General features: G+C 51.2%; 1 protein-coding gene and 1 long non-coding RNA gene across 8 annotated transcripts in view; one reads left to right on the forward strand and one right to left on the reverse strand.

Moving 5' to 3' along the window:
- The window catches only part of EFCAB8 (EF-hand calcium binding domain 8), a 106952-nt gene that overhangs the window by 24978 nt on the left and 59115 nt on the right, over window positions 1–22859 (forward strand). For 4 of the 7 annotated variants that reach the window (XM_033186106.1, XM_033186103.1, XM_033186105.1 and 1 more), the window contains 7 exons: window positions 7172–7307; window positions 10958–11063; window positions 13953–14037; window positions 14878–15002; window positions 17778–17851; window positions 18168–18272; window positions 19813–19943. In XM_033186106.1, the coding sequence (XP_033041997.1) occupies window positions 7172–7307; window positions 10958–11063; window positions 13953–14037; window positions 14878–15002; window positions 17778–17851; window positions 18168–18272; window positions 19813–19943 (762 nt within the window). The remainder of the gene's footprint in view (window positions 1–7171; window positions 7308–10957; window positions 11064–13952; window positions 14038–14877; window positions 15003–17777; window positions 17852–18167; window positions 18273–19812; window positions 19944–22859) is intronic. The other 3 variants (XM_033186107.1, XM_033186104.1, XM_033186109.1) reach the window with 2 other exon arrangements.
- Window positions 9463–13980, reverse strand: LOC117068646. Its single transcript, XR_004431197.1, has 3 exons — window positions 13891–13980; window positions 12132–12341; window positions 9463–9554 (listed from the first exon to the last, which is right to left on the reverse strand). It is a non-coding gene; the product is annotated as an uncharacterized LOC117068646 (long non-coding RNA).

Genomic DNA, 22859 nt, shown 5'->3' on the forward strand with positions numbered 1-22859 from the left:
ACCACAGGCCCCCACTCCTGGTTTTTGAACACAGAGAACATAGCTCCCTTATAGCAAAAGAATACACAACTCAAAAGATACTGCCACATTACTAGAGTCCCATTCAGTCATTAATAATTCATCCCGTCCGTCATACTGTATGGCTCCCAAGCTGAGGCCACTCAGGTGTGCAGGCTTCCTTTCAATCTTGTCAGGTTCCAAAAGCTGGAGTTGCTTGGCAAATAAACCTCTAAGGCATATGGAATCATTGAGCTAAGAGACAATGCCATCTCTCTTTTCTTTTCTTTTTTCTTTTTTTTTTTTTTTCTGAGATGGAGTTTTGCTCTTGTTGCTCAGGATGGAATGCAGTGGCGCGGTCTCAGCTCACGGCAACTTCTGCCTCCCGGGTTCAAGTGATTCTCCTGCCTCAGTCTCCCAAGTAGCTGGGATTACAGGCACCTGCCACCATGCCTGGCTAATTTCTATATTTTTAGTAGAGACGGGGTTTCACTGTGTTGACCTGGCTGATCTCAAACTCCTGACCTCAGGTCTCCCAAAGTGCTGGGATTACAGGTGTGAGCCACTGCACCCAGCCAGTCATCTCTTGCTCTGAGAACTCCTTCGAGTTGTTGGTGTAATACTGGATTTCTCTCCATTTAATCCATTTATTCATCTTTACCCTCAGCTAGTATTCCCCCTTTTCTGTATTTGTCATTTATTTTTACCCAATGCACCTTTGCACTGGGTAATCCTTTGCAAGGGACATCAGGTTCAGCCACTGCCCATCTGGATCGCTGGTAGCAATGCTAGTCTAGCGAGTGCCTCCCCTCAGTCCATTCCCATTCATAGAGAATATGGTTACACAAGTTCCAAACTCATGAGCCATTTTTACCACGAAGCAATATAGCTGTATTTATTTTTAAGCGTCATTTTGCCAGATGGGATGAAGGCACAATCCACCCCCATCAGGCCCTTAGGGAATTCTCACAACATTTTAAAACATGGTGACTGTTTCTTGCTTAGAAATTATCCCTGCTTGGCTGGGCGCAGTGGCTCAAGCCTGTAATCCCAGCACTTTGGAAGGCCGAGACGGGTGGATCACTAGATCAGGAGATCGAGACCATCCTGGCTAACACTGTGAAACCCCGTCTCTACTAAAAAATACAAAAAACTAGCCGGGTGAGGTGGCGGGCACCTGTAGTCCCAGCTACTCGGGAGGCTGAGGCAGGAGAATGGCGTAAATCCAGGAGGCGGAGCTTGCAGTGAGCCGAGATCCAGCCACTGCACTCCAGCCTGGGCGACAGAGCCAGACTCGGTCTCAAAAAAAAAACAAAAAAGAAATTATCACTGCCGAGGCATGGTGGCTCACACCTGTAATCCCAGCACTTTGTGAGGCCAAGGACGGTGGGTCACCTGAGGTCAGGAGTTTGAGACCATCCTGGCCAACATGGTGAAACCCTGTCTCTACTAAAAATACAAAAATTAGCTGGATGTGGTGGCACGAGCCTGTATTCCCAGCTACTCAGGAGGCTGAGGCGGAAGAATCGCTTAAACCTGGGAGGCAGAGGTTGCAGTGAGCCGAGATGGTGCCACTGGCACTCCAGCCTGGGTGACAGAGCGAGACTCAAAAAAAAAAAAAGAAATTATCCCTGCTTCCAACACTTGTAATTGGACCCTAGGACCACTGGACCAACAGGTAGGGGAGAAAAAAAATTTTGTTACTGGAAAGGGGTTCTGATCCAGACCCCAAGAGAGGGTTCTTGGGCCTCATGCATGAAAGAATTCAAGGCGAGTCCATAAAGTGAAAACAAGTTTATTAAGAAAGTAAAGGAATAAAAGAGTGGCTACTCCATAGGCAGAGCAGCCCCGAGGACTACTGGTTGGCTATTTTTATGGTTATTTCTTGGTTATATGCTAAACAAGGGGTGGATTATTCATGAGATTTTGGGAAAGGGGTGGACAATTTCCAGAACTGAGAGTTTCTCCCTTTTTTAGACCAGGTAGCATAAGTTACTGATGTTGCCATGGTATTTGTAAATTATCATAGTGCTGGTGGGAGTGTCTTTTAGCATGGTAATGAATTATAATTAGCATATAATGAGCAGTGAGGATGACCCGAGGTCACTTTCATTGGCATCTTGGTTTTGGTGGGTTTTGACTGGTTTCTTTACCTCATGCTGTTTTATCAGCCAGGTCTTTATGACCTGTGCCTTGTGCCAATGTCCCATCTTATCCTGTGACCTAGAATGCCTAACCTCCTAGGAATGCAGCCCTGTAGGTCTCAGCCTTATTTTAACCAGCTGTTATTCAAGATGGAGCTGCTTTGGTTCAAATGCCTCTGACAATTTGGGCAGGAAAGAAAAAAGTAGTCATTTTACAAGTATATTCCTCCCTTGGCACAACTGCATAGTCATACCAGCATCCTCCCCACTTTTCTTTCCACATCAACCAAAAAAACAGAAAATCTAGTGAGGCCACCCCTTTGGTCCCACTCCTGCTGAAGGTGAGCGCACACTCTTGAGGGTGGGTATGCCAGCGCCTTCATGCATCCGTCCCCTCCGTTTTAGGCAACCAGTGTTTAGATTGCCTGTTGTGCTTTCTACCAGCAATGGGGTTCTCTGCCATTGTTGGACATTAAGAGCTCAATAGTTTGTTTCTTGGTCTGAAGAAATGACGGTCGGCCTCCAAACCCATCTGACATCTTCTGCTCTGTGTTTTTATGGCGCTCTGAGCAAAGCCCACTCCAGAGTTAGTGTCTCTTCCTGTCCAGACCCATTTGTAGCCCTCCAGGGCTCCCAGCATCAGTCTCAGCTGTCTGCTGTGTTTCAGGACCTTCCCAGAGGGACTGTGTCTCATGGTCATTGGCAGTCTCTGTCTCCTTCCTGGCATTATCTGCCTGACGGAGTGCAAGAGGAACATGTGAAGATTCAGCCCATCTCCACACTCTGCAGCCCCCACTAGTTACTCATTTTATGGAACCAGGTGGCCACCTCATGGGAGCACATGGGGATCTCTGCTTGTCAATTCTAGTCAGCTTCTGAACCTGGGAGTTCTTCTGAGGGGCATTGACTTGTTCAGCTTTAATACACCCCTCAAATCTCCACAGGGCCGTGCTCCATGGGGCATCCCTTCAACAGGCCAGGTTTCCCTGGCCCTCTTGCCTGAGTGCATGGCCAGGCCATTGGTCACTGCCTGTGAGTCAGTAAAATCCCAAACACAGGAGCTTCCACCGCTGTTCAATTCTTCCATCACTGTTAGAAAAATGGCACGCAAGGCAGGGCACGGTGGCTCACGCCTGCAATCCCAGCACTTTGGGAGGCCAAGGTGGGCGGATCACCTGAGGTCAGGAGTTCGAGACCAGCCTGACCAATGTGATGCAACCCCGTCTGTACTAAAAAGACAAAAATTAGCCAGGCGTGGTGGCATGTGCCTGTAATCCCAGCTACTCGGGAGGCTGAGACAGGAGAATCGCTTGAACCCAGCTACTTGGGAGGCAGAGATTGCAGTGAGCCGAGATTGTACCAATGCACTCCAGCCTGGGCAACAAGAGTGAAAACTCTGTCTCAAAAAAAAAAAAAAAAAGAAGAAGAAAAACAGCATGCAAATGCAATTTAGCCCACTGAGACTGATCAGTTTCTACCTTCTTTGCTCCAAGTAGCAGCCCTCCAGACAGAATATTGTCCATTCACTTTGAAACTGGAAAGCCAGCATTTCCTTGTTGGACACTTGATAGCTGTTCACAGCACACTGTCCAAGTGTTGATAGAACCCAGCAGCACCCCACACAGTTCCAGAATCAGTCCTGGGGTAAAGAGGCTCCTGGCTTGTGAATATCTCTTGCTTGCATTCCCCAGGTAGCAAGATGCTGTGTAAACCATTTCCATTTTATTGTATTTATTTTTTTGGGGGATTTTTTTTTTTTTTTTTTGAGACAAGATCTTGCTCTGTGGCTCAGCCTAGAGTGCAGTGGCACCATCTCCGGTCACTATAACATCTGCTTCCTGAGTTTAAGCGATTCTCTTGCCTCAGCCTCCCGAGTAACTGGGACTACAGGTGGCTGCCACCACACCTGGCTAATTTGTTGTTGTTGTTGTTTTTTGGAAACGGAATCTTGCTCTGTTGCCCAGGCTGGCGTGCAGTGGCTTGATCTCAGCTCACTGCAAGCTCCGCCTCCCGGGTTCATACCATTCTCCTGTCTCAGGCTCCCGAGTAGCTGGGACTACAGGTGCCCGCCACCACGCCCAGCTAATTTTTTGTATTTTCAGTAGAGATGGGGTTTCACCGTGTTAGCCAGGATGGTCTCAATCTCCTGACCTCATGATCTGCCCACCTCAGCCTCCCAAAGTGCTGGGATTACAGACATGAGCCACTGTGCCTGGCCTAGTTTTTGTATTTTTAGTAGAGACGGGATGTCACCATGTTGGCCAGGCTGATCTTGAAGCCCTGACCTCAGGTGATCGCCTGCCTTGGCCTCCCAAAGTGCTGGTATTACAGGTGTGAGTCATTGCGCGTGGCCAACCATTTCCATTTTATTATGGAATTCTTCTGGCCTCTGTAGGCCCCATTAGAGCATTTCTCTGATATCACTCAAGACATCTGGGTATTTCAGGTTTCAAGATAATTTTATGTCCTTCTGTCATAGGCGTAGCGTCAGTTAATGTCCCATAACAAGGTAGTAAATGCCTCTCAAGGGGACATTCCCTAGTCCAAAGTCCAGTAGTTGTTGCAGGGAGGTGCACATAGGCTTTTGCCGTAAGCCCCAGGAAATACTCTACAGAGGGTTATCTGGTGGAGAATTTGTCCCTGCCAGCGCTCTAGCTTCTACTCTGCACTGTGTGGGCCTGGGCAATCTTGCTGGTTCCCATTTAGCATGTCCAGCTCATGTAGCTTGAAGGGCGATTTACATACTTCTGTTTTACAGCAGTAGGAAGGGGAGACATTCCCTAATTAGTGTTCATTCCCACGATACAATCAGATAAAAGCAACCACTTCACATGAAGTATGTTCAAATACATAACTGTACATTTTGGCATGAACACATTACTTGATAAGGTCAAGCCTTCACTGGTCTATTTCTTTGTTTATTATTATTATTATTATTATTTTTTTTTTTTTTGAGACGGAGTCTCGCTCTGCCGCCCAGGCTGGAGTGCTGTGGCCGGATCTCAGCTCACTGCAAGCTCCGCCTCCCGGGTTCACGCCATTCTCCTGCCTCAGCCTCCCGAGTAGCTGGGACTACAGGCGCCCACCACCTCGCCCGGCTAATTTTTTTTTGTATTTTTTAGTAGAGACGGGGTTTCACCATGTTAGCCAGGATGGTCTCGATCTCCTGACCTCGTGATCCGCCCGTCTCGGCCTCCCAAAGTGCTGGGATTACAGGCTTGAGCCACCGCACCCGGCCCTTTGTTTTGAGACAGAGTCTCACTCTGTCACCCAGGCTGGAGTGCAGTGGTGCAATCTTGGCTCACTGCAACCTCTGTCTCCCGGGTTCAAGTGATTCTCCTGCCTCAGCCTCCTGAGTAGCTGGTACTATAGGTGTGTGCCACCACACCTGGCTAATTTTTGTATTTTTAGTAGAGATGGGGTTTCACCATGTTGGCCGGGCTGGTCTCGAACTCCTGACCTCAAGTGATCCACCCGCCTCCTGACCTCAAGTAATGCTCCTGACCTCAAGTGATCCACTAGCCTCAGCCTTCCAAAGTGCAGGGATTATAGGCGTGAGCACCCCTGCCCGGCCAGGTCTTTCTATTTCTTTGGGCCATTTAGATCTCGAGGGTGTTTAAAGGTCCTGAAACAAAATGTCAAGAGGCTTGTTCCTATTTTCTCCTATTTATTTGCTCAACCTACAAACCCGGAGAGCTTTCCAACTTGGTGGGGAAAATAAACGAGTAACATTTAATTACCTTCATGAAAGAGTAACTTTAAAAAGTTGGCTTACCTTTATTGAGCCTGGGCCGGGTGCACCAAATGCAGCCTCCCATCTGATCCCAGCCCTAGGAGGTGCAGGTGCTGTCGTCATACAGGTGAGGAAACCAAGTCCTCCCTGAGACGCCGTTTCCTTAGGGCTATCTTCCCTTTTCCTAGCTGTCACCTATCATCCCATTCTGCACCGTCTTTGGCCCTGACAAGTGTCAGGGTTGGAAGAGATGAGAGGGCAACTGAGAATATTCATCACAATCTGCCCAGAGCCATGGGCTGAGGACAGGAGAGAGGAGAACCGTGTCCAGACACGTTTCCCTTGCTCTTCTGCAGAGATGGTAATGGCAGTTGAATTTTCACAGTGGCGTGGGTTATCCTTAAGCCCAAGGTCAGACCAGGCCCACTAGATTTGGAAAGGGCCCTGGAGGAGGGGTCACAGTGCCTGGGTTCTAGTTCCAGCCCTGCTGGTAAATAGAACATAACTCCAGGCAAATGATTATCCCCTGGGTCCCTGTAGGAGGAGGTAATATCACCTGCTCTACCAGGGCCCAAAGATTGAGCAGATCAAGTAGGAGAGTGTGTGCCATGCCATGCTGGGAAGCTGGAATGGCAGGGACTCTTGATGGCCAGACAGCTGGCTTAGCCCACTTGGGTGCAGGGGAGAAGCCCCCAGAGGGGAGCATCAAAGCCTGTGCGAAGGCTCAAGGGCGGCCTCCTGCGAGGCCAGGCCTGCCCCAGGAGCTGTTGGCTGTAGGGTTTGGTGCGTGGGGCCCTAATTCCCCACTGCTCCTTGTCCACTTTGATTTTATCCTTCGGTTCTGTTTCCCCCTCTACCCCAGAGCACTAGAGCAGTTGCAAGAAAGTGCTGTTTCTCAGTTTTCAGCCTCAGGCTCCACTCTGCTCACCCTCTGTGGCCAGCTTTTCCTATGAAAAGAGCTTTGCGAACAACCTCCGTTCTGTCTCCTCTGTCCCATCACGTCGCGAGGAGGCTGGCTGGCTACTCGCAGGATAAGCCTGCTGCTTCTCGCTTCTGGAGCCCCGCCTCATATCAGCTTCTATGTGGGGCCGTTTTTCTTTTGGCCACTGTTGATGATCCAGTAGAAACCTGCTTGGAGGAGCCAGCTCTGGTTTTCTGGCGTGCGCGTGTGCGTGCGTGTGTGTGACGCTCCGCCAGCTTTTGCCTCTCCTCCTCGGTGGCTGGCTGTTCTGTCGCAGGTGCCCCCTCCCTGAGCTGTTTTTGCTTGGGCTCTTCTCTCTCTCATCGCCTTCCACAGGAACCATGGCTGTGAGGTGGTGAAGGTGGTGTTTTTAATCCACCAGTTCAAGAAGATCGGGTGTTTCCTGACTGTCACCAAAGACGGCATCCTGCAGTTCTGGTCTGAGTCCTTCTTGCTGATCAGCTCCTTTAGGGTGAGTGGGGCCGGTACACATGGTACACACATGGGTCATTGGAGAGCCTCTGCCTTAGCACCCCCATGGTGAAGGTGACCTGGAGCCAGGCAGATTCATGGTCTAAGCAGCCTGGACTCACAGTCACAGCACCTGGGTCCTGTGGGAGCCACACATTTCCCTTCTGCTAAGCGGGATTCCACCTGGATGTCCATTCCATGTGGTGTCTCACAGACCCCTCAAACCCATTAGCCCAAACAGCGTGTCCCTTTTGCTATCCCTGCCCACCAGGTTTCCTTCTCTTGCATCCCCATCTCAGTGAATGGCATCGTCACCCCCAAGACTCCTGTGCTAGGGGTCAGCCACTCCCACGCTGTCACCACGTCCTACCAGTTCAGGCCTTTTGCCTGGACCAGGTGGGAAATCATAGTGGTTGTGAGCATGGGCTCTGGAGCCCAACTCCCAGGGTTAGAGTCCTGACTGTACCACCTGCCAGCTCTGTGACCTGGACAAGGTACTATATATGCCCCGTGCCTCAGTTTCCCCATCTGTCAAATGGGGCTAGTCACAGTGCTTCTTCACAGTGCTTTTGCGAACACGCAATGACATAATACAAGTGTAGTGCTTGGGGCAGGGCAGGGCACACAGCAAGTCCCCACTGGATATATTGTCTTTGTACTGCCAGCTCCTGGCTGAGAGTAGTAAATGAGAAGACGCTCAGGTCACCAGGCCAGTCCAAAATCCTCCAGCAGACGAAGAAAGCATTGCTCTCCAGGGCTCTACAGAAAGGTTGATTGAGAACACAGCCCCCAGATGAAGGGCTTTCTGAGCCTGTGTAACTGCAGAGTGATTCACAGTTGCATCAGGGCTCATCTTTTGGGGAAGAAGAGGCCTGGGTGGAACTAAGGTCCGTGGGGGTCCCGTGGCTCTCCTGGGTGCACCAAGGGGGAGTCACAATTACCATCCTGAGGCTGTGGCTTCCATAGCCCTCCACCTTCCCTTTCTGTGTGTGGACTGGGGCAGGGTGTGTTGCAGCCAGAGCTCCTGCTTGTGGCTGCTACATGGTCACCAAAGCACCTCCAAAGGCTGAAGGGGACAGAGGAAGGCTCTCTGGGAAGGCCCAGCAGACCTGGATTCTTCCTGGAGGGGCTGCTTTGGCAGGAGTAGGCCTCTCAGGACCACACACCCACTGTCATGAAGATGGAAATACCTCAAGTTGGAGGCGGGGCCTGAGCTCCCCTCAAGAGCTGTGTGATCTTGGGCACAGGTCACTGAAACTCCCTAGGGCTTTTGGTTTCTCTGAACAGTATGGGGTGGAGGGGTGGGAGTTACTAAGCTACAGGTGTATGTGAGTTAGACCCCAGCCCTGGGCAGGAGAGAGGGGCTCAGGAGGGTTCTGGTCCATTGTCTTCACCGCCAGAACCACCTAGGGAGCCTTGGTGCTCTCTGAGTTCTAATGGGGCAGGCTCCTCTCTGCCCCTGCCTTCCCTATTCCTTCTGATTATCCATCTAGAGGAATTGGTTTATGCTCCTCCCTGCTCCTTCCTCCCAGGTTTTCAGATCATACTCCTTTCTGCTTTCTTCAGTTCAGAGTCTGTGGTGTCATTCAAAGAGTAAAATACAGCACCAGGCACGGAGGCTCATGCCTGTAATCCCAGCACTTTGGGAGGCCAAGGCAGGCAGATCACTTGAGGTCAGGAGCTCGAGACCAGCCTGGCCACCATGGTGAAACCCCGTCTCTGCTAAAAATACAAAAATTAGCCAGACATAGTGGCACACACCTGTAATCCCAGCTACTCGAGAGGCTGAGACATGAGAATCTCTTGAACCTGGGAGGCAGAGGTTCCAGTGAGCAGAGATCGCGCCACTGCACTCCAGCCTGGGTGACAGAGCAAGACTCTGTCTCAAAAAAAAAAAAAAGAGAGTAAAATACAGATTCCTTAGGTGGCCACACCTACCTCATCTCTGGTTCCTCTCCAGCTCTAAACCCAGTGGGCTGGCCTCCCTCTTCCCCAGGACACAGCAGCTCATTTCTGCTGACCTGGCTCTGCTCGTGGCTTTCCCTGCCTGGAGTGCCAGCTCACATTGTCTCTGTGTACATGCTACACGAGTGCAGGAGGCACCGGTGCTGAGCTCCTACTGAGTGCTGGGCACCACCCTCAATGCTTTAATTATTCCATTCATTCCTCGCAACTTTGCAGAACAAATCCTCTGTTCATAAGCCACTTTGACCAGGTGACGCCTGCAGATGGAAAACAGGATTCAGACCTATGGAGGGGCAGACAGAGGAAGTCAGTCTTCCTTCCCTCAGTTCCTACTTCCTCTCCCTGCAGGCAAATGCTATGACCAGTTTTGGGGTGGTCTTCCATGGCTATCCTCTCTACATACCCCCCTTTTCTTTTCTTTCCTTTTTTTTTTTTGAGACTGGGTCTTGCTCTGTCACCCAGGCTGGAGTGCAGTGGTGCAATCATGGCTCACTGAAGCCTTAACCTCCTGGGGTCAAGGGATCTTCCACCTCAGCCTCCTAAGTAGCTGGGACTACAGGCATGCACCACCATGCCCAGCTAATTTTTTCTTTTTTTCTTTCTTTCTTTCTTTCTTTTTTTTTTTTTTTTTGAGACGGAGTTTTGCTGTGTCACCCAGACTGGAGTGCAGTGGTATGATCTCGGCTCACTGCAGCCTCTGCCTCCCAGGTTCAAGTGATTCTTCTGCCTCAGCCTCCCAAGTAGCTGGGATTACAGGCGAGCACCACCACGCCCAACTAATTTTTGTATTTTTAGTAGAGACGGGGTTTCAACATTGGCCAGGCTGGTCTCGAACTCCTGACCTAGTGATCTGCCCACCTCGGCTTCCCAAAGTGCTGAGATTACAGGTGTGAGCCACTGCGCCCAGCCTTTTTTGTTAATTTTGTAGAGATGGGGTCTCCCTATGTTGCCCAGGCTGGTCTTGAACTCCTGGGCTCAAGTGATCCTCCTACCTTGGCCTCTGAAAGTACTGAGATTACAGGCATGAGCCACTGTGCCCTTTTCTTTTTAAATGTGATAATGGAGGCATATTATAATGTTGCTTTTTACCTTGGTTTGTCACTTAATCATATTTCTTGGCAGCTCTTTATTAGCATGTGCACAGCTCCCTTGTTCTTAATGTCTGGGTGGTGTCCATGGTGTGGGTTGATATCAGCTGTGCTTTCCAGGTGGCTTCTGGCCTGTTGCTCTAACAGCAGCTGCAGCATCCCCTTTGAATAGATGCAAACACACTCATAGAAATATCTTGGAAACAGATCCGTGGATCATGATCTATGCATATTCAAGACTTTGGCTTTTTTTTGGGTGGGGGGACAGGGTCTCACTCTTGCCTAGGCTTGAGTGCAGTGGTGTGTTCACAGCTCACTGCTGCCAAGACTTTGATAGAACTGTGAGACCGCTCCAGAAGGGAGTTGTAAAGAAGGTGTTCTTCAAGCCTGTTTTACAAATGTGGAAACTGAGACCCAGGGAGGCTAGGGAGTTTATCTGTTTATTCAAGGTCCCCATCACTAGTCTTAGTGGTAGTGCTGGGCTCCCTGCTAGGTCTGTGGTAGCTCCAGGGCCTCGTGTGGCAGGAGAGGTTCACGGGGAGCTGTGCTGGACTGAGTATGCTTCCCAGCCCATCTCCTCTGCTCTTCCTCTGGCCAGCTTAACCAGACCCAGCAGCTCTACAACCAGCCGATGTGGGTCGTCGACATGGTATGTCTGCACAATATGAACCTCATTGCAGTTGCGTCTACCAAGCAAAAGATAGGTGAGTCCCCCTGGGGGCTCCCCAGCCCTGCTCTCAGCCACTGGGAGCCATGCATTTGTGCCTGGGAGAAGTCTGTTAGCTGAGCAACTGTGAACATGAATCAGAGCCCCATGGGAGGATTGCCAGGCGGAGAGGCCTTAGTGCCAAGTAGGCAGGGGGTGGTCTGTGAATGCTCGAATGAATACAGTGATGTTGAACAGACTGAAATTTACAAGCCAGAGGCCATAACTGGTCTATCTCTGGTCCTGATTCTACCTCCTGCCTCTTGCCACTCCTAGCCCAGGCCCCCTTCACTCTCACTTAAATAGCCTCTCCTGGCTAGGTGTGGTGGTTCACTCCTGTAATACCAGCACTTTGGGAGGTGGATCACCTGAGGTCAGGAGTTCAAGACCAGCCTGGCCAATGTGGTGAAACCCCGTCTCTACCAAAAGTACAAAAAACTAGCCGGGCGAGGTGGCTGGCGCCTGTAGTCCCAGCTACCCGGGAGGCTGAGGCAGGAGAATGGCGTGAAACCAGGAGGTGGAGCTTGCAGTGAGCTGAGATCCTGCCACTGCCCTCCAGCCTGGGTGACAGAGCGAGACTCTGTCTCAAAAACAGAAGAAAACAAAACAAAAAATACAAAAGTTACCCGGGTGTGGTGGCACACGCCTGTAATCCCAGCTACTTGGGAGGCTGAGGCAGGAGAATTGCTTGAACCTGGGAGGTGGAGGTTGCAGTGAGCCAAGATCACACCACTGCACTCCAGCGTGGGTGACAGAGAGAGACTCAGTTGAAAAAAAAAAAAAAAAAAAAAAAGCCTCTACTGCATGCCGTGCTTCCCTCATGCCCCCAAAGGCAGGATGTGCATTTACAGTACCCTCTGCAGAAAATCTTCACCCTACCCCAGTGTTCTTAGGATGGAGGTGGGATCCTCGGTCTCTGTGCCCTGCCATCCCTCCTGCCTCTCTCTCTGCCCTGACAGCCTCTGCTTTTCTTTTGGCTCTCATCTCAGAAGTTACTTCCTCCAGGAATCCCTCCCTGACCCTCTATTCCAAGATCCTCTGTTAAAAAGACCGCATGAGATTGTACCTCTTCCTTCAAGGTCCCCCTTTCAGTGTCATCTCACATGTATTAGTGTGCTTCTGTTTAGTGCATGTCTCCTCCTCCAAACTGGAAGCTCCATGAGGTCAGGGACTGCATCTGTTCTGCTCAACTCAGTGTCTCAGTGCCTGGTACCTTCTGGATGCTCGATGACTATTGAATGGATGGATGACGAATGAAGCCTCTGACTGAGCAGACCTGTAAGGTGGTCAGGAAGAGGAAATTAATACATGAAATGACAGCCGGCAATGCGAGGCTGAATGGGAGGAGAGAGCGTGGCTGTTCTGGAATAAACAGGGACTTTGGAATAAAAAGGACCTGGGTTCAGAGCCTGGTCCCACTGCTCTGTAGATGTCTGCCTTTGAGCAATTACTTTACCTCCCAGTCCCTCACTTTACCCAGAGGTAAAATGGGGCCAATGATACATGACTCGAGGGTGAGTGTGGCTTAGTTAAGTGTGTGAAGCTGCAGGCATAGTGCCTGGCACATAGTGGGCAGTTAATTAACACTGACATCATTATGAGGCTACATTGTGTGATACAGAGAAAGTGGTCAGCCATCAGCAAGGGCTAATGTATCTGTGACCCGCCTGGGCTTTCCATTGCAACACCTGTTTCCGGGGGACCCGGTGCTGTCCCAGACATTCTCACCCTTTATCCTCAGACAGCCCTGAGAATTTGGCGTTAGATAAATACAAATAAACCCCGTTTATTTTTTATTTTTTTTGAGACAGTCTCACTCTGTCGCCCAGGCTGGAGTGCGGTGGCGCAATCTCGGCTCACGGCAACCTCTGCCTGCTGGGTTCAAGTGATTCTCCTGCCTCAGCCTCCTGAGTAGCTCGACTAGGGATTCATTTATTTTGGTTGAAAAAAAATATTGAATTCTGGTTTGATGATGGGCTGGACCTGGTCTGCTGGGACTGTGTTTGTTGGCTCCTCAGGTGTCTGGGTATACAGGCACACACCACCACACCTGGCTAATTTTTGTATTTTTAGTAGAGACAGAGTTTCACCATGTGTGCCAGGCTGGTCTCCATCTCCTGACCTCAGGTGGTTCACCCGCCTCAGCCTCCCACAGTGCTGGCATTACAGGTGTGAGCCATTGCCCCCAGCCTAGAACCCCATTTTAGAGAGAATTATGTCATCACTGCTGTCCTGATGGAGCAGCGGTCACCTGCTCGGAGGCACTCAGACAAGCAGAAGGAGGCACTCAGAAGCAGGGGTGGAAGTGCCAGCAGTGTGATCCCTGGCCTTTGCAGTCCAGCCAGCACTCCTCTTGTGACCCACAGCCCTCTGGGGTGGCCCGCCATATAGAGAGGCAGAGGAGGGCGACAGGCTGCCATTCAGATGCAGGAGACAGCACGATGGCAAGGCTATTGCTCATCAGAGGCTGAAAATGAGGCTTGATCTGTTGGAAGGAGTCAGATTTTTTTTTTTTTAAATTGAGACAGGGTCTTGCTCTGTCACACAGGCTGTAGTGCAGTGGTACAATCACTGCTCACTGCAGTTTCAAACTCCTGGGCTCAAGCAATCCTCTTGCCTTAGCCTCCCTGAGTGCTGGGATCACAGGTGTGAGCCACCATACCCGGCCTGGGATTTTATTCCAGCTGCAGTTGGAAGCCTTTAGGGGCTTTCAGTGGGGTTCCCGGTGGGTGGGTTTACTCTGTAAACAGCTGTCTGTGGTTACCATGGGGGAAAAAGGGCTGAAGGAGCGAGAGATTCCTTGGGAAAGCAATGAGGCTGCTCACCGTGACTGAAGACCTCCCAGGTACGGCTGTGGGCTTCATGTGGCCTTCTGTCTTTCCCCCAGATTTCTTTGATATTAGTGACCGCAAATGTGTCCCGGCCTTCACCTTTATTGATCTGGACAGCTGTGCCCTGGTCATGGACTACTGGTGAGTCTCCACTGGGTGTTCCCCACATGAACCAGGAGGCCCAGGCCTCCTGCAGTAGCCACATCACTGACTAGGGTTGGGGCCCCCAGAAACCCTCCTTGGAAAGATCTGGAAAGATCTCCCCTCTGGCTCCAAGGACCCTGTGTCTTCCTCCCTCCAGGCTGCTTCTCTCTCAGGGTCACCTCTCATGGTCACTCAGAGCTTGGAGTCATTGTCACTTCCCCACTCAAGACAGCCATCAAATCCCAGCGGAGGCTTGTCTAGCTGTGGCTGAGGAGTCCGGGGATGTCACAGTCTATTGGGAGGGGTGACTTAACAAACGGCAGCTGGAGGACTAGGGATTCATTTATTTTTGGTTTAAAAAAAAAAAAATTGAATTCTGGTTCAGTGATGGGCTGGACCTGGTCTGCTGGGCCTATGTTTGTTGGCTCCTCAGGTGTCTAGGCAAAGCCGGAAAGTCTTGTTGGAACTGCCCTTGCTTCCAAGGAGAAGGGAGGCTACTGGGGGGCAAGGGAGGGAGTGGAGGCTCCACAGACTCTTTTTTTTTTTCTTTTTTTTTGACTCAGAGTCTCACTCTGTCTCCTAGGCTGGAGTGCAGTGGCACCATCTCAGCTCACTACAGCCTCTACCTCCTGAGTAGCTGGGATTACAGGTGCCTACCACCATGTTTGGCTAATTTTTGTATTTTTAGTAGAGATGAGGTTTTACCTTGTTGGCCAGGCTGGTCTCAAACTTCTGACCTCAGGTGATTAAGCTACCTTGGCCTCCCAGAGTGCTGGGATTACAGGCGTGAGCCACTGTGCCCGGCCCACACAGCCTCTTCTCTCCATCTTTCTGCAGGTCTGACTATCACAGAGGTGTATTCTGCTATGGGGATGCCAAAGGCAATGTTATCGTCTTCACCTCCGAAAACGTGACCAGTGGGCTGTTCAACCCCCGTATTCTCCCCAGGGCCTCCAAGTGGGGTAGCTAAGATGCTGGGGAAGGGGGTGGAGGCCTGGGCATGGCCTAGACGTGGGTGCTGAGCCCATCCTGGTCCCCGAGCCCCCCACTCCCTGCCTCTGCTCTGGAGCCTCTGGGAAGGCATCTGCTTCTGAGCGCAGGGTGCATGCAGCTCAGCGCAAAGGGAGAGGTGATGGGGGACAGCAGAAGACCACAAGGGCTGGGGAGAGGTCGGCCTCTCTGAGGATGGGAGGCTGTGCGGGTGTGGTCTGGGGGTGCAGGACGCTTCTCACCCCAGCACAATGCCAGTGGTGGGACCCTGGGGAAGTCCCTCATCCACTCTGATCCTGGTTGAGAGTGCTGATGCTAACTTCCTTGGATGGTGGTGAGGAGGCATGTGCTCTCCTTGGCTCTAGTGCTGCCTTTGGTGGGCAGGGGCTGTCCTGGATGTGGGCTCTGTGGAGCCTGGGCACTGCCTGGCTGGCGTGGGTGAGTGGGCACAGCTGTGTCTAGAGCACCCCTTGCTGAGCGCTTTGCGTGCATCACCTCCCGTATCTGCCCCTACTGTCAGGAGGGAGGAGCCGCTGCTGCAGCCTATAATAAGAGGCAGAAAGGGTGAGGTCACCTGCACATGCCCCTGCCCGGTGAGCGGGGGCTAAGATCTGAAGTCCGGCCGCCTGCCTCGGAGTCTGTGCTTTTAGCCTTTTGCTGGGCTGCATCCCACACTGATTACACGCAGGAGGAAGTCATTGGAGCTGTTCTGCCCAGGTCGCTAGATCCCCGGAAGACACGGCTTGGGGCTGCCTAGGAAACTCATCTGAACTGGAGCCTCTCTAGAACCCAGCCTTGCATGTACAGTGCTGGCTCTCCAGGTTGCCTCACATCTACCAGGAGGCCCAGGCCACCAGGGGCCCCATACAGGGACACTAACCCCTCTTCCAGCCAGAGTAACTAAGCAGGACCCTCCAGGGGTTCCCAGGCCTTGGTAATAGGCCTCTGGCAGGCTTGTTGGGGCAGTGTCCAGATCCTGTCCTGGACACAGCAGTGGGCTGGCACCCTGCTTGCCTCATCGGCCTCGGGTGCCTGCCCTGCCCTGAGCCACCCACTCAGCTGCTTGAGCCTAGTCACTCTGCACCACCCTGGGAACTGGCATGGGAGGTTGTGGTAGTCTTTGAGCCACATGGTGAATGGGATATCGAGGGAGGCAGATGACACTGGAATGTTAGGCAGGAGTCCTTCCATGCCAACTGCTGATTGAAGGCTGGGGACAAACATGAAGATGAGGTGGGCCCAGTATGTGGACTTGGGAAGAGATGGACAGACCCAGGTATGCACCCCAGTTCTGTGTGACCTGGAGCCAATTGCTTAACCTCTCTGTGCCTCAGTTCCCTTATTCAAATAGGGATTGCCTTACTTCATTGATAGCTTTGGTATAAGAAATGTGGAACGTTAGGCACCTAGTAAGTGCACAGTGACTATGACTTCTTCCCTGCCCTCCCTCACAGCCCTAGTAGGAGAGACAGGCAGGTAAACTGATGATTAAACCACAGTGCATCATAAAGCTGATTCCTGCCTGTGCTCATGTACGACCAGCCCCACTCTGGCAGTCTTGGGCAACTTTCCACCCCTCCCTGAGACTTACTTTGCAAGCTTCCTCCTGCCCTTGCAAGATAGGGCTGGTGACTTTGCAGCAGTACAATGCTTGGCATGAGCCCCCAGATCCATCCTTGCTGCCTCTTCCCTCCTCCATCCCTGGGAGGGAACCTGAGCCTAGACTGCCCCAGCATTTGTGACCTGCCTTCTTAGAAAACTGCTCTGACGGAGGACCCATGTTTGTCCCTGACAGTGCTGGTTCCACTCGTCTGTGTCAGATTGGCTTTGCTTTCCCTGAGGATCCATCAACTGCTGGCCTTGAATGGTTTCAGCAGTCAGGAGATGCTAAGCCCCATGAGGGCTGCACCTGGCATGTCTGAATTCCTCCAGACAGGCTTGTTTTATTTAAGTGTGTGTGTGTGTGTGTGTTTTTTTTTGGAGAATCTTGCTCTGTCGCCCAGGCTGGAGTGCAATGATGCGATCTCGGCTCACTGCCACCTTTGCCTTTCGGGTTCAAGTGATTCTCCCACCTCAGCCTTCTGAGTAGCTGGGATTACAGGTGCATGCCACCATGCCCAGCTAATTTTTGTATTTTTGTAGAGACAGGGTTTCACTATGCTGGTCAGGCTGGTCGCTTAACTCCTGGCCTCAAGTGACCTTCCCACCTTGGCCTCCTAAAGGGCTGGGATTACAGGTGTGAGCCACTGCGCTTGGCCCAGACATGCTTATTTTATGATGCATACCTGGAACTTCTACTTTTTGGAACCTGTGCTTTCTGGACAAGGAGTGCATGTAGTTTGAGGCATGATGGCAAACTCCCAAGTGATTACTTGTCAGAATAAAAAGAGCCTAGAGTCTCAATTCCTTTTCCACTCCAGCAAAGATGGAGCTCCCTAATAAAGAATCAGCTTGTTTAGACTGCAGCACCTAAGAAGCGTGAGGTGCCCTGAAGTCTGGTTCTAGTTCTGCCATGCACTGGCAGGGGCACTCTAGGAGGCAGCATTGATCTGCCTGAGTCTTTTTCCTGGGGTGGGGGCACTCCGCTGAGCTCACTAGGACACAGTGAGGCGCCAGTGAGGGTTTGGGTGGAAAAGTCTTTTGAGAAGCACAGGAGTTGCAAGCCAACTTAAGACGTTTTTGAGGCTTTGCTTGCCGAGCAAAGGGGGAAAGCTGCTGATGTGGACCTTGATTTTTTCCCCTATCAGATCACTGGATCAAAGTTTCCATGCAGAAACTCTTAAATGAGAAGTCTGCTTTGTATAGAAGCTACCGGCTGAAGGTGAGTTGTTTCTTTCCTTGGCCTGTTACAATGGTAATTATCTGTACACACGCACCACTCAAAATAAATACAAAGTAGATTTACTCCCTGGGTTCAGTCTTAGGCCTTGGGGTTTGGTCTCCGGAAACAGATTGTGGCAGCTGTTGGATCCCACCAGCTGCATCTGCAGACCACATCTCAGTGTGGCCATGCCCCTCTCACCACCGCCATCGCTAAGCCCTGGTCCTGGCCAACACTGCCTCGCTCCTGCATGGCTGCAGTGGCCTCTAGCTGGGTTCCCCACTTCCTTTCTTCATGCAGCACTGTCTCCATTTAGGGCCAGAGGAATGATGAGTTAAAAATACAGTTGAGTCACCCCGGTAGCTTCTCATCACATTTGGAACAAAATCTCAAGTCTTTACCACGGCCGTCAGGACATGAGGTGATCTGGCCCCTGCTTGCAAGCTCTGGGCTTGTTTTCAACCTTCTTTCTCCCCATTTGCTCTCATGCAGAGGCACAGGCTCCTCTTCTGTTCCCTGAATGCGCTCAGCCCCTTCCCGCCTCTGTGCCTTGGCATGTGCTGCACCTTCAGGCTGCAGGGCTCTCCCCGAAGGTACCTGTATTCCCCCTATCTACTTCCTGTGGTCCCAACCAGCCATCCTAGGACAGCCCTGTGCCCACTTCTGCTTTCATCCCTTCACCGCAGTGTTTCCCAGCTCCCAGCTTTTTGTGGTCCGACCATTGATTCCTCATGCTGTCACCCTTCACGAGATCGACGGCTCCTCGAGGGCAGGGACTTTGTGCTCTCGGTTGTCTCCAGTGCCTAAAATAGTACCCCGGACTTGGTGCACAATACGCTTGGTCCCAATACGTTTGCTGCACAAATGAATGAGTGAATGACGCACTCTGGGTGGTCTGGGTGGTCCAACAGGCCTGCACTGTTTTTTTTTTTTTTTTGAGTCAGGGCCTTACTCTGTTGCCCTGGCTGGCATGCAGTGGTGCGATCATGGCTCACTGCAGCCTTGACCTCCCGGGCTGATCCTCCCACCTCAGCCCTCAAGTAGCTGGGAATACAAGCACCACACCCAGCAAATTTTTTTATTCTTTTTTTGAGACAGGTCCTCACTATGTTGCCCAGGCTGGTCTACCTACCTTGGCCTCCCAAAGTGCTGGGTTTACAGGCGTGAGCCGCTGCACCCAGTCTTCTGTCTTCTGTGGGAAGGTCATCTTGGGCTTGGTTTTCCCTCCAGGTCTCACTCAGTGTCTTAGATTCAGTGCCTTCATTGCGACAGACGCTTGGTGACAGTGTGTATAAAACCCAGCTCAGGGTCTTGCATGTAGAAAGCACTGAAGAAATATTTGATGAGCCAATCTCTCCAACCTGCCTTTTCCAATCTTGTCCCGGAGAGGAAAATCTCTAGATTGGGGGGCCAAGCACTGGTCCAAGTCACAGACCTGGGGCCAGAGAATTCAGAGCCCCGCCAGCCCCTTCGACTGCACGTCATCTTTTGTGGCTCAAGTTGCAGCGAAATGAACGTTCTCATGCCCTCTGTGCTTCCGTGAGCACTCCACTCTATGACAAACATGGAGGGTGGCAGTGGGCCAGGAGCACAGCCCATCTGTAGAGGGGGCTCCCTGTGGATAACTCGACTGTGGCTTGGACAGACTCGAATTCATCCTTTCTCCCTTCAAGGGAGATGATTAGTATGGGCCTGACCCTCCCCAACCTCTAACTGACAGGATTTCAAATGAAAGTACGCTTGTGTGCTCTTAAGCATTTTCAGTGACAAGTGATGGCCAGTGCTGGTCCTAGGAACTGGGCCAGGACTGCGGGGCCACATCACTTTGTGATCACAAGGAGAAGGGCATTAGATTCCATGATATCTGGGCGCCTCCAGTCCCAACACCTGGTCATGTTCTGGGGGCTGGGTCTGGAAAGTTGTCCTTGGGTGGAGTCCCACCATTGCTGCTGTTTTCCCAGGCTCTCCATCCCAACTGGTGTCAGCAGGTCAAGTTCATCCCCCAGATGAACCTGGTGGTCTCCTGTTCAGCCATCGAGAAGTCCTCTCTGGTGCTGACAGTATTGCCGGCCAAAGCCTCTGAAAAACCCAAGTAAGAAGTGCTTCTCTCCTGGCTAAGGCAGTGGGGTTGGAAGGAAGGGGGTGGTGAGTGGACTGTGGGGGCTGACAGTGGCAGATGGTGGTTGGTGTATGGACCCTGGAGTTTAGTTTTTCCAGTACCGCCACCAGCAGCACAGTGAGAACACAGTAGCCTCTTTTATCTCCCAATCTATATGCAAAACTCAACACAGAAGCCAGAACAGAGTGAGTGGCAGTCAGTGAAATGTTTTCTGAATGAAGGGATGACTGTGAGTTACTTCCTCCTCTGTGACCCTCAGTTCCCTCATCTGTGAAAGGATATGAAAGCTTGTACCTCACTTCTTCAAGGGTTGTGTGAGGGAATCCTCTGTGGTATGTGTTCAGTAACTGGCAGCATTGGTTCTTTGCAGATGGTTCCAATCTGTTTCCTTCAGTCTAGATTCTTCTACCCCAGAGTGCGGTTTTTTCTTTTCTTTTGAAAAACCAGTTAATCACCGGGCGTGGTGGCTCACGCCTGTAATCCCAGCCCTTTGGGAGGCTGAGGCGGGCAGATCACAAGGTCACGAGATCAAGACCATCCTGGCTAACATGGTGAAACCCCATCTCTACTAAAAATACAAAAAAAAAAATTAGCTGGGCGTGGTGGCGGGCACCTGTAGTCCCAGCTACTCAGGAGGCTGAGGCAGGAGAATGGCATGAACCCGGGAGGTGGAGCTTGCAGTGAGCTGAGATTACGCCACTGCACTCCAGCTTGGGCGACAGAGCAAGACTCCGTCTCAAAAAAAAAAAAAAAAAGGAAAAACCAGTTAATCACACAAGAATGTATTAAATGCATTGTCCATGTAAAAAATGAAATATTATAAAGAAGTTTGGAGTCCTGAGGGGCCACCTCTTTATTCAATCCCCATTCCTTGGCATAGTTATCAAAAGCCATCACTTCTGTTTTTTTTTTTTTTTTTTTTTTTTTTTTGTGATGGAGTTTTGCTCTTGTTGCCCAGCTGGAGTGCAATGGTGTGATCTCGGCTTGCCACAACCTCCGCCTCCCGGGTTCAAGCAATTCTCCTGCCTCAGCCTCCCAAGTAGCTGGGATTACAGGCATGCACCGCCATGCCCGGCTAATTTTGCATTTTTAGTAGAGACAGGGTTTCTCTATGTTGGTCAGGATGGTCTCGAACTCCTGACCTCAGGTGATAGGCCCGCCTCGGCCTCCCAAAGTGCTGGGATTACAGGCGTGAGCCACCGCACCTGGCCTACTTCTGTTCTTTTACTGTGTGGCTTCTATTGTGCAGTTTATGGTAGATCAACTGGCAGGTATGTTCTCTGGCGGAGTCTTGCTGCTGGGTTGCTCTTGCCCCTATAATTTTCCTCCGGCCCCTGGTCTTTTCCTTGAGCCTTTGGGGCTGTGACATTTTGCTTCTGCACAGGCTGAAGAATGAGCCCCAGGAGAGTCTTTTTTGGGGAACAGCAGGAGATTTGAGGCCTGTATTGGGGAAAGACTGGGTGAGGCCAGGGTTGGGTTGGGGCAGAGACTGAGGGCCATTTAGACCCCTGTCTGTCCCTTTCTGTCCTGGTTGTTTTTCAGGGGAAATTTCAATCCTGAGATGATAAAGCTAATTTAGTCCAACTCCTCATTTTACAGATGGGAAACCCGAAGCTTAGGGAGGGGAAGTGACTGTCTTAGAGCAGACACTTGAGCTGGAGTTTTATCTTGGGCCTCATTGTATGTCCAGTGCCTTTTTTTCTTTTGTTTTTGAGACGGAGTCTTGCTCTGTCACCAGGCTGGAGTGCAGTGGCACAATCTCGGCTCACTGTAACCTCCGCCTCCTGGGTTCAAGCGATTCTCCTGCCTCAGCCTCCCTAGTAGCTGGGACTACAGGCGTGCGCCCCCATGCCCAGCTAATTTTTGTATTTTTGGTAGATACGGGGTTTCACCATATTGGCCAGGATGGTCTCAATCTCTTGACTTTGTGATCCGCCTACCTTGGCTTCCCAAAGTGCTGGGATTACAGGCGTGAGCCACCGCGCCTGGCCTTTTTAACCAAACAGTGTACTGTGTGCATTTCTAGACAAGTCCTGGACCTCCCTGCAGGCCAGAAAAGGGGGCCTCTGGGAATGTCTGATGTGAAGGGGAGGTTTCAGTCTTGGGTTCAGTGCTTTGAATGGGGCCTTGTGGTGGGAGTTTGCTTGGAGTTGTTTGCTGAGGCTATCTGTCTGCACTGGTGGTGATATCACTTAGTGTATATCAGGGGTGTCCAATCTTTTGGCTTCCCTGGGTCACATTGGAAGAAGAATTGTCTTGAGTCACACATAAAATACACTAGCACTAACAATAGCTGATGAGCTAAATAAAAATCACAAAAAATCTCATAATGTTATAAGAAAGTTTATGAATTTGTGTTGGGCCACATTCAGAGCTGTCCTGGGTTGCATGAGGCCCGTGGGCCGTGAGCTGGACAAGCTTGGTGTATATGTGTTTCATTCAGATCTTGTTTTATTGAGTCCCGATGGCAGGAGGATATCAGGGGATCACCTCACCAGGGCCAGGAGGGCTTCCATGGGCTGGGCCTGCTGCCTTCCTGACCTCACCGCCTCCACCTGCCCACTCAGCTCCACTGGCCTCCTTCAGGCTCAGGCGTGCTCCTGCCCCAGGGACTTTGCACAGCTCCGCTGTCTGTGGTATGCTCTTGTAATTGATTGACAGATTGAGACAGAGTCTTGCTGCGACACCCAGGCTGGAGTGCGGTGGTGTGATCTCAGCTCACTGCAATCTCCACCTCCCAGGTTCAAGAGATTCTCCTGCCTCAGCCTCCTGAGTAGCTGGGATTACAAGCACGTGCCATCATGCCCGGCTAATATTTGTATATTTAGTAGAGACGGGGTTTCACCATTTGGGATGGTCTTGATCTCTTGATCTCGTGATTCACCCACC

This window comes from Trachypithecus francoisi, unplaced genomic scaffold, assembly GCF_009764315.1.
Source record: "Trachypithecus francoisi isolate TF-2019V2 unplaced genomic scaffold, Tfra_2.0 Lachesis_group21, whole genome shotgun sequence".
NCBI classification, from domain to species: domain Eukaryota; kingdom Metazoa; phylum Chordata; class Mammalia; order Primates; family Cercopithecidae; genus Trachypithecus; species Trachypithecus francoisi.